At 33.3% G+C, this 13,642-nt stretch overlaps 1 protein-coding gene across 1 annotated transcript; it reads left to right on the top strand.

The window, feature by feature from the left end:
• Positions 1-1,778: 1,778 nt before the first annotated feature.
• Positions 1,779-9,670, top strand: LOC106721193. The gene is made up of 8 exons (XM_045684562.1): positions 1,779-2,628; positions 3,856-4,042; positions 4,242-4,341; positions 4,600-4,708; positions 8,240-8,343; positions 8,556-8,748; positions 9,094-9,248; positions 9,438-9,670. The coding sequence occupies exons 1-8, from the start codon at positions 1,803-1,805 to the stop codon at positions 9,567-9,569; spliced, it is 1,806 nt and encodes a 601-aa protein (XP_045540518.1). The 5' UTR covers positions 1,779-1,802; the 3' UTR covers positions 9,570-9,670.
• The last annotated feature ends 3,972 nt before the right edge of the window (positions 9,671-13,642 follow it).

The raw sequence follows: 13,642 nt of genomic DNA, 5'->3' as shown, positions 1-13,642 counted from the left end.
GCGTCGCGAGTATCGCGTTGTGTGCGCTCTGAGAACACAACGTTGATTCGTCGACTTAAGTTGTCTATTTGGTAAGTACAGGCAGCTGTATAGATTTGCTCCACCATCTTGAATTTTTTTATAAGAGAAGGGGGCAAACGAGCAGCGGGAAAACCAAGGTGTTCATCGACGCCCATGGACTTCAGACGTTTCATTACAGAGACTTTTCTCACAACGATCTTTACAAACAGGTTGCGAGCGACTGTCTTTATATTGCATATACGAATAAAATCGACAGGTTTCGAAGATTTACATTGTTTTGTGTACGAAGAGCTTTATCCTTTCATTCATTCTACTTTCACCAGAGCCTATTCTTTAATTCACGCTTCTCTTGTTTTATAACAGATGATATTATTTGTACTGGCGTGAGGACATTCATTTGCAGCCAGGCTTAACTTTTATAATCGTGATTCCTTCTTTTGAAATTGCACAGAGCATACAAAACTTACTGTAGTCTCTGAATAAATACCTTCACAGAGTATTTAAAGTTCTTTTATGAACTGTAAGCTGCGCTTATAACAGATATCATAGTAAATAGAGATTTATAATAAAGAAGTAATAAATTATTTACTTTCATACTGTAACGAGTTTAGTGTCTACAGATTTAACTGCGGTACTCAGTAGTTGTTTTATAATCAGCTTATCTGACATTATTGTGTACGAACAACTTGCCTTAACTTTCCTTAAGTAAAAAACAATATTTGGGTTCCTACTAACCTAACATTAAGAATTTTGTTTAAACTTTCGTGAGACATCATAATTAATTAATTAAGAAACGGCTTAACTCACGTTTGATCGTCCGGTGACGGCACCATCGGTTTCGGACCCATCGGGGGTCCATCTTCCCCGATGGGTCCGAAACCGATTCGATCCGATTCCGATCCGATTCCGAAACTAGTCAGTGCCGTCACCGGACGATCAAACGTGAATTAAGCCGTTTCTTAATTAATTTATTAAGATTTTTTTTAGATACTGTTTAGTTGATCACGTCTTTTAACCCTTTGAGTGCTGCTATTATAGACTTCCAAATGTTTTAATGTATCACCAAACATTTGTCAACCCACAGCTTTCGGTATATGTACTTTGTTATTTATTGGTCAAGATAGTATTTCGTAAGCCTACGCATAACAATATTTATAGTACCATGAATTATCAAAAACCAGTCTCGGTTACTTCTAATATCAATTGGCGATGAAAGGGTTGATGTACGTTTAACAAAAATGTTTGACAAAAGTTTTTGTGATCAAACCTATTTACAATCCTTGTTTTATAACGAAAGAGAAATTTAAAAATTAAACTTGTTTTCTAAACTAGCTAAATGAACGAAACTTTTACGAAACCAGTAAAATATTTGTTAAATCTGTTTCATGTCGCGCTAGAACGCGCCCTAAACTAAAATGTGGCAATATTGTAACACAAAGCAGATCCCTTCGACCCTAAAATGTCAACATCAATTGATCATCTTGTTACGTTTAAATGTCTTTTATTCTTTTTAAATATTTTCTTAACTTGAAATGTTTTCACATGTTTCAACGATCACAATATTACTTGAAAAATATGCAAATTCTGGGGTTTCTTTGTAAAATACATCGATGTTTATTTTTATATCAGAGACGTAATTAATTTCAACAACTGTAAATTAAAACGCAAATAATAAATTAATTAGATGTACATTTTAAATATGAGATTAACCAGTTTTTAATTTTTCAGTCTAAACCCGGGAAATGCAACATTCGACACTGCGCTAAAGCGAAGCTCTAACAATGGCAGTGAACAGTCCTGGCGGCTACCCGCCATTGTCCCCGAAACCGCTAACACCTAAGAGTCCTCGCCATTTCGTATTCCCACAAAAAAGCCCTTCCATCACTTCCAGCACTTCCTCCTCAGGATACTTCACGCCGCAATCTGGCTGCAGCTATGACAAACATAACCCCCCACCCAAATCCCCCATCGCCCACGGCCATAGAAGTCCTATGAGCCCGAGACACTTCAACTTCCCCCAAAAGACACCATCGGGCCGCTCGAGTCCCTGCAACTTTGATAGAATACCCCACGGTCTTCACTACACCACCTCTCTCAAACATGGACGCCGAGAGAAGTCCAGATCTCCGAAGCCACCGCCTGTGCACATACATACAAACCCTGGCTACGTATCCCCTAATAGAGGGAGAAAGTTGTACGGCTCGACTTCCACAGTCAGCTCTCCCAGACTGGTCACATCTCCAAGTATTGTATCCAGTCATACTGATGACTCAACAGACGCAATGCCTGGCACCCCATCCGCGATAGTACACGACGCGGATGACGAAGCAACCACCACTTCATCAAGGATCTGCCGTAAATCCACTTCAGATCTCACCGATCTAACGGACGACACGCCGTGCACACGATCTACCAGTATAAGTAGACCTTGCTCGCCGATGCGCCGAGGCTCCATGAAAGGTGGTCTCGCTTACCTAGCAAGTAGACGAGGGTCGAGGGAGTCCACAATGTCGAATTGTGATTCTGTGGAGGACATCGGACCTCTGAACTTCCAGAATACGATGCGCGGACGTCAGAGACGGACCTCAAACTTCTTGGAATTACCAGGTCAGTAAACTTTTGCTATTTAATGTGTCACAAAGCAATAGCAATGCATAGCTCAGATTTTTATATACTCTCGAAATGATTAATAATGGGGAAAAATCAAGCCTAAATAATTAATAGCAATTATGAAAAACAAATTCTTTGAAAACAGTCTGAAATATTACGCTACATCTGAAGTGGCGCAAATTTACATTTTCTGCTCGATGTCGTAAAAAATTCAGACAGAAACAGTGTTGCTTATTGCATTATTTGTACCGCAGCGGTCGGTTATTACGTTTTGAAATGTAAATACACTTCTGACTGCCAACCGGCGTAATACTAATACCACGAGCTGCCTACAAAAAGGAGCTTTGTTTTCTTACACTCTTTAACATATTTTTATTTCGCGGACATTTAGGTTTGAGAAATTTTTAATTTAAGTGACAAGTTTTTCTGAATACACTTATTCTTAAAGTTAATTAACCGCACTCAGAATGTTTTTTTTAAACTACGTTTAGTATAGATTTGTCTCTAATATTTACCACTTAGTCTCAGTGTGCGGTGGTAATTGTTCTGTGTTTTTAAATAAGCAAATACAACAATTTATGACCCAGATAGAAAACAGAGCAAACAAGGTGATGTTAAAAAATTAGACTCGTAACTCGGAAAATAAAATATATTATTTTTCTATTTTCTTTTATTCACTTCACAAACTGAATACGCTGCAGTTTCGAGAACATTCTAAAAACTAGATATAAAATGTGACTCTGACGTCTAGTATGAACAAGATGACAAAACAAAAATAAAATGAAACATAAAACGAATAAAAATACATATGAAAATATATTCATATTCAGCAAGTATTTTTGCTAGTTCATAAAAATATTTCAAATTAAAATTGAAATTTAATAATTTGAAGCAGCGGTAATCCGTTGTTTCACATTGTTTTAAATATTTGTGGGCGTATTATTTTCTAATCGATGACAAGATAACTATATAGATAAAGAGTAGGATTAATATAACTTTAATAATTCTAATATTATAAAGATTTGATTGTTTGCTTGTTAGCATTGTACAGGCACCGAAACTAGCGAACCGATTCGAAAAATTCTTTCATTCTTGGGAAGCTACACTATTCTCGGTTAACATAGTGTATATTATTCTACGCGAACGAAGTCACAGACCACTACTTGTATGTAAAAAAAGGATCGCGGTAGTGGAATTCTACTGTTATAATGTTCTTGCACGTAGTGGTGGAGCACGCTCGGCCGCGCGTATGCTCGCTGCCGGAGAAGCCGTACAATCCGCGGTTGTCTGACGACCTGTACCGTCTACGCACCTTTTCCATCACTACGAAGGGCGGCGTCGTTAACTGCGGTGACTCCATCTGCAACCGCCGCAGTCGCTCCAATACGTCCGTCAACTCTACTAATAGCAGGTACAGTGATATATAAAATTTATTGCTGCTCGGACGGAATGTCATAAAGAACACCTTATTACAATAGCAGTACGCTAAAAGAACGCATGCGCTCGTAGCTAACGAGCCGTCATAAAGTTTGAATCTTATTTCATTGACGGGCTATCTTATCACTATAACAGGCGACATTTCAGATTAAGCATAAGAGTTATCTTTGCAGGGCTTCTGACAGGTCACCGTTCGATGGGTCGTGCTGCTCCGGTTACCGGCCCGTAGACTCAGGCAGCTTAACCACCCCTGACGAGGACGATCTCGATCCGGTAATGTGGAAAAGAAAGTCTTAAATCTATGCTGCTACATACTCGTAATCATCTCCAGCACTCATGGGGTCGACGATCTATCAAAACTCTTGCTAAATAATTTAATTTATATTTAATCTGTGTCGTTTTGTTTTTTTTTCGTTTTTAAACTCTGGTCTAAAACTACAATTTGTTCAAAAAATTTTATACTTAAAAACTATCAGAAATATATTTGTGATGCATCTTTACGAAGCCAATTTATAAAGAACCTTTGTACAGATACCGAAGTACCGTGTGGTGTTGCTGGGTGACGCCGGCGTGGGGAAGACGGCGCTAGTGTCGCAGTTCATGACCTCAGAGTATATGAACACTTATGACGCCAGCTTGGGTAAGTACAGGTCTTATAAAACTGTGTTTATTTATACGTAGATAATATCATTTAAATTACGTTCTATAGTTTTTGAATAACGACATCATACATTCCCGGCGAGGAACCTGTGTTTTACAGTGCGTTTCCACTAACAATAAATTCGCGTCTGTCAATTTTGATGAAATTTCTAACTAATTTAATGTTATTACATATCCTAACTTAACTTTTAAATATACCTTAACTTCAGTAACTTAAACTCGTCTTGAAAATTATTCAATAAATTGTAATAAATGTATTATTTAAAATAACAAAGCAACTTTCCAAGTAAATAAGCTTCGTATTTCACTGAAACTTCAGACTCTAAAGTCTGAGTGTTACCGCAGCTCATTAGCTTTCAAAACGGATATTATAAACCAACACTCTTCGTTTTACACTACGTCTACATCTTCTACGCACACAGATTCATACTTCAGTATTGTCAGATATATTTTAAATAAGCGCTGAAAGCAAAAATGTCCCAATTTTTCGCAAAGAATTTTGAAGCTAAATTCAAAATCTACTAGTCTTCTAATCATTAAAAAAAAATGGGACCCATCTGCAAGCACTTCCTTTCGATTAAAATATTTTTTATCAAAATCGGACCACCAGGGGCGGAGCATCGCGGTAACACACATAAAAAATACAGTCGAATTGATAACCTCCTTCTTTTTGAAGTCGGCTAAAAATAAGAAGACCATGGGCGTCGGTGAACACCTTGGTGTTCCCGCTGCTCGTTTGCCCCCTTCTCTTATAAAAAAAAAAACACAGTTTACACTTTCTTTATTAAAACAGTATTTAATATATACAAAAATATAGGTTAAATTCTCTTATAAATATATATGTTATGAAGTATTTAAACTGAATGTAAAAAATAACAAAACCTATTTGACATTATAGGCTCTCTGTGATCGATAGAAAAATGTCTGGTGCGCTGACCCTGTCGCATAAACTTCTTGCGATTTCATTCAGTAAAACGCTTTCTTAAGAAAAACGTCTTTAGCTGTCACTAGGACCAGGACATGTTATGTAAAAAGAAATGAATACAACTAAATTTATAGTACACACTTTAAAATATAAGTTAAAATCGTTGAATAATGTATGTCTTTAGAAACAGTTAAAACGTTGACTTTGTTATAACAGAGCTAAGCTATCTCTTGTCTAAATAAAATCAATGTTATTTCAATCTCGGCAGGACGACTTTCTCTCGGCTTTTCTTTGAGATTGCTTCTGAATGCTTTAGCAACATTAAGAATAAAAATATTCATTAATTCTTTGCTCTTTACTCACAAAGATTAAGTTAATGTCCAGCGAATTAACTAACGTATCTTAAGTTAACGTATCTCGTTTTCTTTCATATTATTTAGTAAGTACGAAGATTGTATTCAAAATATTCTTCCTTACGAAGTAGTAATAAAAGGTCAATGGATTATTTTCAGTGACATTTTATATTTTATCTACGGTTAGCTTCAACTGCCCAAACAAATGAGATGTTTGTTTGGGCAGTTGACAAATGAGATGAAGACATGTCTTTAGCCAGTGAAACGTTATTAACCGTTGTTAACCACACTTCATGGTTCAAACAATATAAAAATCCAGCTATACTTCCGAGACTCCGTCCGCGCGGATTGAAAAAAAACATGATTTGTAGCCTATGTGTTCTTCCAGGTTATGTTCTACATCTATGCCACATTTCAGCGAGATCCATGCAGCCGTTCTGGAGATACCTTGTAATAAATATACAACCATACAACCATACATCCAAACATTTGTATAGTAATAAGATAGTAAGATCCTTAAGACTAATATAATGATTTTTTTCAAACGAAATGATATACGTTCATCTCGGGAACGAGTTCAGTATGTAATAATTCATTCAAGTCTCAAGTGAAGAGGATTACGCATAAATTCGTCGTTGCTTTTATTAATATTATAAGAGTATACTTCGTATATATTTAACGAACTATGAGTGCTCTTATTACTTGTAATATCACATATTTCCATATAAAATTGAAAACACAAAAGTCGAAGTGACATTGTAAATTGGATAAAATTCGTAGAACCGAAGTCGAGTTACTCAACTTCAAATAAGACCACATTTTATAATTACAAAGCAATGAAAAATAAAAATAAAAATTAGCAATTAAAATAAATTCAACGTAAAATTTATGTAATCTGATTTCAAACTAATTTATAAATTATGTATAATTTTATACTAAACTAACTTTATTATTTATCTCGAAGACTCTAGAATATTCTAAATCTTCAGTTTTATTTTCTTAATAACAAAGGTCAGCAACGCATCTGCGGTTCCTCTAAAATTGCGGATGTATGTAGGAGCATCAGATCAATTAAAGTCCACTGCTCGTTTACCCTTTATCCTATAAAAAGAAAATAATGCTAACTTTACATTCACAAGAATAGAATTACATTTAATTAAGATTAATTTTTATATTTAGAATGATTTAGTATAGTTGATTTTTTGATTGGCTTGTGCATGTATTTCTCAAAGCTTGTTTGTACAGAACGGTTTGGAATTGTATGGCTGCTGAAGCTATCTTTTGTAAATAACCTTACTTCTTTTTACTTGCTATCGTCTGGTGCAGCTAAGCGAGGTAAGATCTCTTCATTTCCTTTATTGTAGATGACCACATTTGTAGATATATCCATATTGAGTTTTTCAAGTACCTTCGCTTGCTTGGAACATCACTGCGTAGAACAAAATTTTCGGTGTAGCGGAGCGTTTTGTTATACGACAGGCACTGCGCAATGCACAGACGACCTCTAGTCGCCAAGATGTTTCAAAAGATTTGTTTTTGTGTTTATACAATACTCTTGTCTCTTTTACCAGCAGTTTTGATACTTTCATCTTATTTACTGTCGTCACTTTCTTCGTTGCAGATTTTTAGTTTGAACTTTTTCTATAATTTCACTTTATCTTCCATTAACTGTATGTTTGTATTAAATCAATAAGTACGATTTATTTTATAAATAAATTCACGACACAATAAATCAAATACAATGGCTACACAACAGCTCAATACTTCAATGCTTTTATTCAAATGCACGCTTCGTCTAATGCATGTTGTATTTTTTAAAATGCATTTTATGACTGTTTATACATTTTTGAATGTCTTTAATTTTAAATATTTTTACATTTTCAGCAAAGCATACAATTATGTAACAAAACATAACATACTGCTGAATGTTAAATACCTTTAACATGGATATAAAAAAAAAATTGCTTTAGCTAGCTGCTATTGTAGTAAAAGCGAGATGTATATCTGAAAAATGGATCTATTTTAACCTCATCTTCTTAATAAATAGGTCATTAACTGTATTATGAGAAAAATGTACATTTTTCATTATTTAATTACAATAAAATAAGTTAATGCATATACTTTACAAATGAATTCAAAATCGTCGTCAACAAATATCGTTAAATAAAAAGTTCATAATAGTATTACCAACATAATGGCATCAGTAACCAAATTTCGTGTCTAAACGTAATAGCTATTGTTACAGACGACGAGTTTGGTGAGAAATCTGTGTCGGTGCTCCTCGACGGTGAAGAGTCGGAGCTCATCTTTATTGATCATCCCAGCACTGAGATGTCGGTAAGACCACTTAGACCAAAACAAAACAAGCAATTTATTGGTTTAAGATGAAGAATTTTTAGAATAGCTTATAGTTACAAATAATGTTCCTAACATTCTCGACTTCATCTTAAGCACATTCTTTATCTAGAAGTCAATGCTGTAAAACCCAAATTTACACATTCATTGTTGAATTTAATCTTAAACGTTCCTACTGATTTAATACCAAACAGATAGAGAACTGCTTATCAACATATGAGCCGCACGCATGCGTGGTGGTCTACTCCGTGGTTGCCAGGAGCTCGTTTACCAGGGCGGCAGAACTGTTGCAGTACTTGGCCAGGGAACAGTTCACTGTTGATAGAACTGTGGTCCTGGTAGGGAATAAAGCTGATCTGGCTAGAGCGAGACAAGTCACTACCAATGGTAAGGATGAAGAAATATTTTTTTACGAGGATGACAGTAGAAAGATGAATAACGGAATGTTGTTGTTTAACCATAAAAATCTAGGAACCTTCTTTTATATTTACTTGAAGATATGACTAAAAAAGCAAAGTGACCGGTGCCCATATGTCACATAGATCTGCAAAAAGCTAAAGAATGTATTAAACTTAAAAAAAAAAAAAAAAACAAAGTAAAATGTCCATTTATGAAATTGAAATCTAATAGTCTTTTTGTTTATTTGCAAATCTCGCTTTCTTATTTTACCTTGTTCTTAAAATAATCTTATAATTCGAAAAACAGTTACAAATCTGATCTATTCTTTATCAGAGGGTAAAGCGCTGGCAACAACAAGAGATTGCAAATTCATAGAAACTTCATCCGGCATACAACACAACGTTGATGAGTTGCTCGTCGGGATTTTGAAGCAAATAAGACTTAAAGAAAATAGAGACAAAAAGCAAGCCAAGAAAGTCAACAAGCAGGTAAGAAGTTTTAAATAAATGACTAGTTTGGAATACCAGAAATTGTAGTAAATCTGGTATAGAATGTACTATTAATATAAATAAATTTATTTCCATTTCGTATCCAAATATTGGAAAGATATAAAAAACCGTTACCATTAAAAACTATAAAGATTTGTACTTACTTTAATGTCTCTTTTTCTTTCTTAGGATTCAAAGTCTTCGAAACTTGCAAGTTCCCGAACTCACATATCTCTGAACATTGCAAGGGAATTGTTACAGAAGATCTGCATCAATGATATCTCTAAATCAAAATCCTGCGAGAATTTGCACGTCCTTTAACCGCTACTGCGACCTCGATTGATAAATAAACGGCTACAAAGAATCATGTATTGCGAGACAACTTTATAAAAATGCCAACAATTAAAAAAAATAGATTTTCTTTTTCCCAACTGACTTAGGTAGTTAATGTTTTACGGACGTGTGTATTTTTGTACGTTGGTTTGTACACCTTTAAGTTCCGTTGTGACCGCCTGTAGCCTAAACTATTGGGCCGATTTTGACCAGTAAGGTGTCAATCGATCCGTATTCTTACCCCCTTCATTATATCGATATAAACATATATAGTAGACGTGGGCTTTAAAAATAACAATTATAAAAATATAAAGTCAGTTGGGTTTTTCATATTTTTATTCCAGTCTGCCTAATAGACTTGAAGATTGGAAAGTAAATACAAATTTCAATTTGCCCGTAAAATTGTTATACCTCATGTTATTAATTGGAACGTTATTGACTTACACGACGCTCGTGTAGAGCCATCTTCTTTATTGCTTATTGATTTAAATTTTAGAGCCTCGTAACAAACATGTTGTTCGAGACAATGCTTTTACTGTCGTACCCTTGTACATATTCAGTATAACAACTTAGTTCCTCTAATTTTCAAGACGCTTTTATTTTATTTTTTTAAATCTTTCAAGACTTTTTTTAAATTGATTTCTTCTTTAAGTCTACTATATGTTAGATATTGTGTATGCTAATATTATTCAATTAAGGTTTTAAATTATAATCTAATTGTTATTTTATATTCTGGTTGTGTAAATTCTTCCTTCTCTGTGTAATGTATTCGAATTACTATGCCTTTGTAGAGATACATTAAGAGTTAACTAGGATAAGCGTAGTCTCCCATCTTGATTACCTTTGAAATGCTTTCGTTAATAATGTTAAGATCAGTATTAGTACATTGATCATTTTTTAAATCTTAGAAACGCCATAAAATTTCGTGTAACTTAAAACCATATGTTAGATTTAACTAAAAGATTCCCAAACTTTTTTTCCTTGTGAAACATCGACGTTATGTCACGTCTTATTTGGATCTTTTCTGCCGTGAATTCTTTATCTCCCAAGGGGTCCTTTTGGGAGTCACTGGTATCACTTATCAGTACCCACTGTGTAAGTAATTTTTACAGTTAATTAACACAGTCGTTAAACTTTACTTGATCCTAAACGAACACAGATCTAGTATATACTAAAAATATAGTGAATCATAAAAGCTCTCCTATCTTCAAGCAATAAATATTTCTTTTACTGCTTTGTGTACGCTTGGTTTCCATTGCAGAAACACTTATACAAAAACATATTGTTTTATCTTTCATTATCAAAATAAGAGTAAATGATGGATGAAAATATGTTTTCGTTCTAGTGTTTCGGCAATTACCTATAATATAACGTATGTTATATCGATTAAAAAATACATATTTTTCCATTAGAATAAATGTAAGTTTAATATTTGATAGTTAGATTCTAATATTATAATTAACGTTTCAAATTATTTACTTTAATTAAAAATTTCATGAGATTACAAATCAAATTATTGTTAATGAAAATAACAAATGAAAGATGACCGTTTATTACGCACACAGAAACAAATTAAAAAGAAAACATTGTGTTATATTGACACAGATATTGAGGAATTATTTTCTAAACAAAATTATGATTCCAATATATTTACGAGTAAGTAACTCGAATCGAAAGATACTCCGGAAAAAAACCTATTGTGATGTCACGAATAAAAGTTTTTAATATAAATAATGAGGGTCAAAGATTTCGGACAAATGTAATGGGAACATACTCGAGGAAGTCCCTACGAGGAGTTTTGTTTGTTTTGAAGTTAAAGGGATGTTTCCTTAGTCGAAATTTGAGTTACATATGCTCGGAATTCTGACCTTTTTACTTTGAAATTTGGATTATTTAATTAACGTTCGTTTTTAAATAACAATACTTGATAGCATCTTAAACATGTCTTAATGGTCAATGACCACGTTGCCTTCTTGTGTGCTTGAATTTATGATTATCGACATTCTTTTATTTTTTATTCCTAAGATCGAATTGGCTATGCTCTTTCTTAATTGTAGTTCTACGAGTTAACATCCTATAGAATTATCGACATATTAGTATAAAAAGATTCAAACTTTTATGATAGCTCATGGTTACGCATGTTTTCACAAGTGACTGCAGGTGGTAGAATGCACATTAAGCCGGCCTCTATATTTTTTTTAATTACCAATACAGATTTACAATAAAAATATTACAAATAATTTACGCTATATAAACCGCAGTGGTTTTTCACTAGCGCTAAAGTGACCGTCTTGCGTACATAAGTAACGTTTTAGCTTGCGCTTAATGTTTTTTTATGTTATGCATTTTACCAAACCTGGGGATAATTCATTCATTAATCTAGGAACTATGTAACTTGCCGTGCGCTTCGCCGTGCACATTTTTTGCTCCGATAGTACAAAACTGGTTAAGAGTTGTCGACCGCGTGCATAAGGATGTTCAATTTTAGTTAACGTTTTTTTGTTTAAAAAAATATTGTTTTATCATTATATATTTTATTTTAGTATGGATTGGTAAGATATTACAGTGGTTGAAAATTTTATTTTCATGTATCTTTTTTCCGTTGATAAAATTGTGTGCGCAAAATTGCGAGCCGCAATAAAGTTTGGATGACACTGTACTAAACCATTTAACACAGGATGTAATTTTAAAAGATAAGAATAAATTATTTGAATAACTGTTTATTCTATTACATTGTTAGTTGTAATAATAAATGTTAATGTAATAAAATTTACATAAGTAGTTATCTATCTATACGAGTATATAAACTTTCTACGTGTTATAAATATACTGATTATATTTTTCTATATAAAAGATCTATAAGACTTTAAATTTTATAAGTCAACAACTTTTTTATTACGAGAGTCAAATTCAAGATACATTCTATTTCAAAAGGTACCTTTTTCAATTTATTATTTTCGCAATTTTATAAATCACTACACTCTCGTGATGAAAAGGAACCTAATATTTCCTGAAAGGTGAATCTTTTGTTTTCTTTTTTTGTTTTTTTTTCAATAGCAAGCACCAATTATAATTTAATCTTTCTTTATTGTGATTATTGTGTTATGTAAACCAGCATTATCTTCTATTATTGTATACTGAAATATAGGACATTCTTTACTAAATATATCTAATAATGTTAAGGCTTTTTACCTACTGTACCTTATTTAAAACAGCATTATTTTTATACTTCATGTACCTTATGTCGTAATTTTTCTACAGCCCTAATTTTCTAATTTACGTTTTTTTAAGTTCTTTTTTATTTAATGTTAGATTAAGCGTTTGTACAAACCTTTATTACCCTGAAAGGGAAATTGAGCTTTAACATATTATAGTATTACACTTGATGTCTTTCTAAGACCTGTCTAAACTTTTTATTTCTGTTTATATACTTTTTATTACTGTTAATGAATTCGTAACTTTATACTTTAAAATACATGTGGCCTATAAATGTTACTATTTTAGAAAACAATCAAAAATTCTTATTAAATCAAACTTAATAAATAATAATTACAATACAGTCGAATCGTGAAACTAAGCTAGTCATTGTCTGGCTCCTACGGACGCTACGACGAGAAAAATATCTCGGTGTATTGGACTCTCGGTTATCTAGGATGGACTGTATTATATCTTTAAAAGCATACAAACTAAATAATTTCAATCTTTAGAACTTATAGACAGGATAAAATGGCCTATACACTGACTGATTTCGTTTACTACTTCCTAAAATTCCTCAAGCCTACATTCCACATTACCATGAAAGCGAAACGCAAGCGAAGCGAACACAATTTTAATATGAACCTGACATGTAGCTATACTGAATGAAACCGAATCTAAAGAGAAGTAAACTACGTTCCTTTTTCGATTAGTTTTTATATCTTACGACCTTAGCTTTCAATTCGCTTTCACGGTTGTGTGCTAGAGGAATAAAATTAAATATACGTCTACTTTTATTAGTGTACGAGTTGTTTTAAGTTAATTAAAGTTATTTTTAATGTATGTTCAAGTATACTATTAATTAA

Source organism: Papilio machaon, chromosome 26, assembly GCF_912999745.1.
Source record: "Papilio machaon chromosome 26, ilPapMach1.1, whole genome shotgun sequence".
Classification (NCBI taxonomy): Eukaryota; Metazoa; Arthropoda; class Insecta; order Lepidoptera; family Papilionidae; genus Papilio; species Papilio machaon.
Note: the sequence above shows the minus strand (reverse complement) of the source record. Positions and strands in the feature narration are given on the sequence as shown.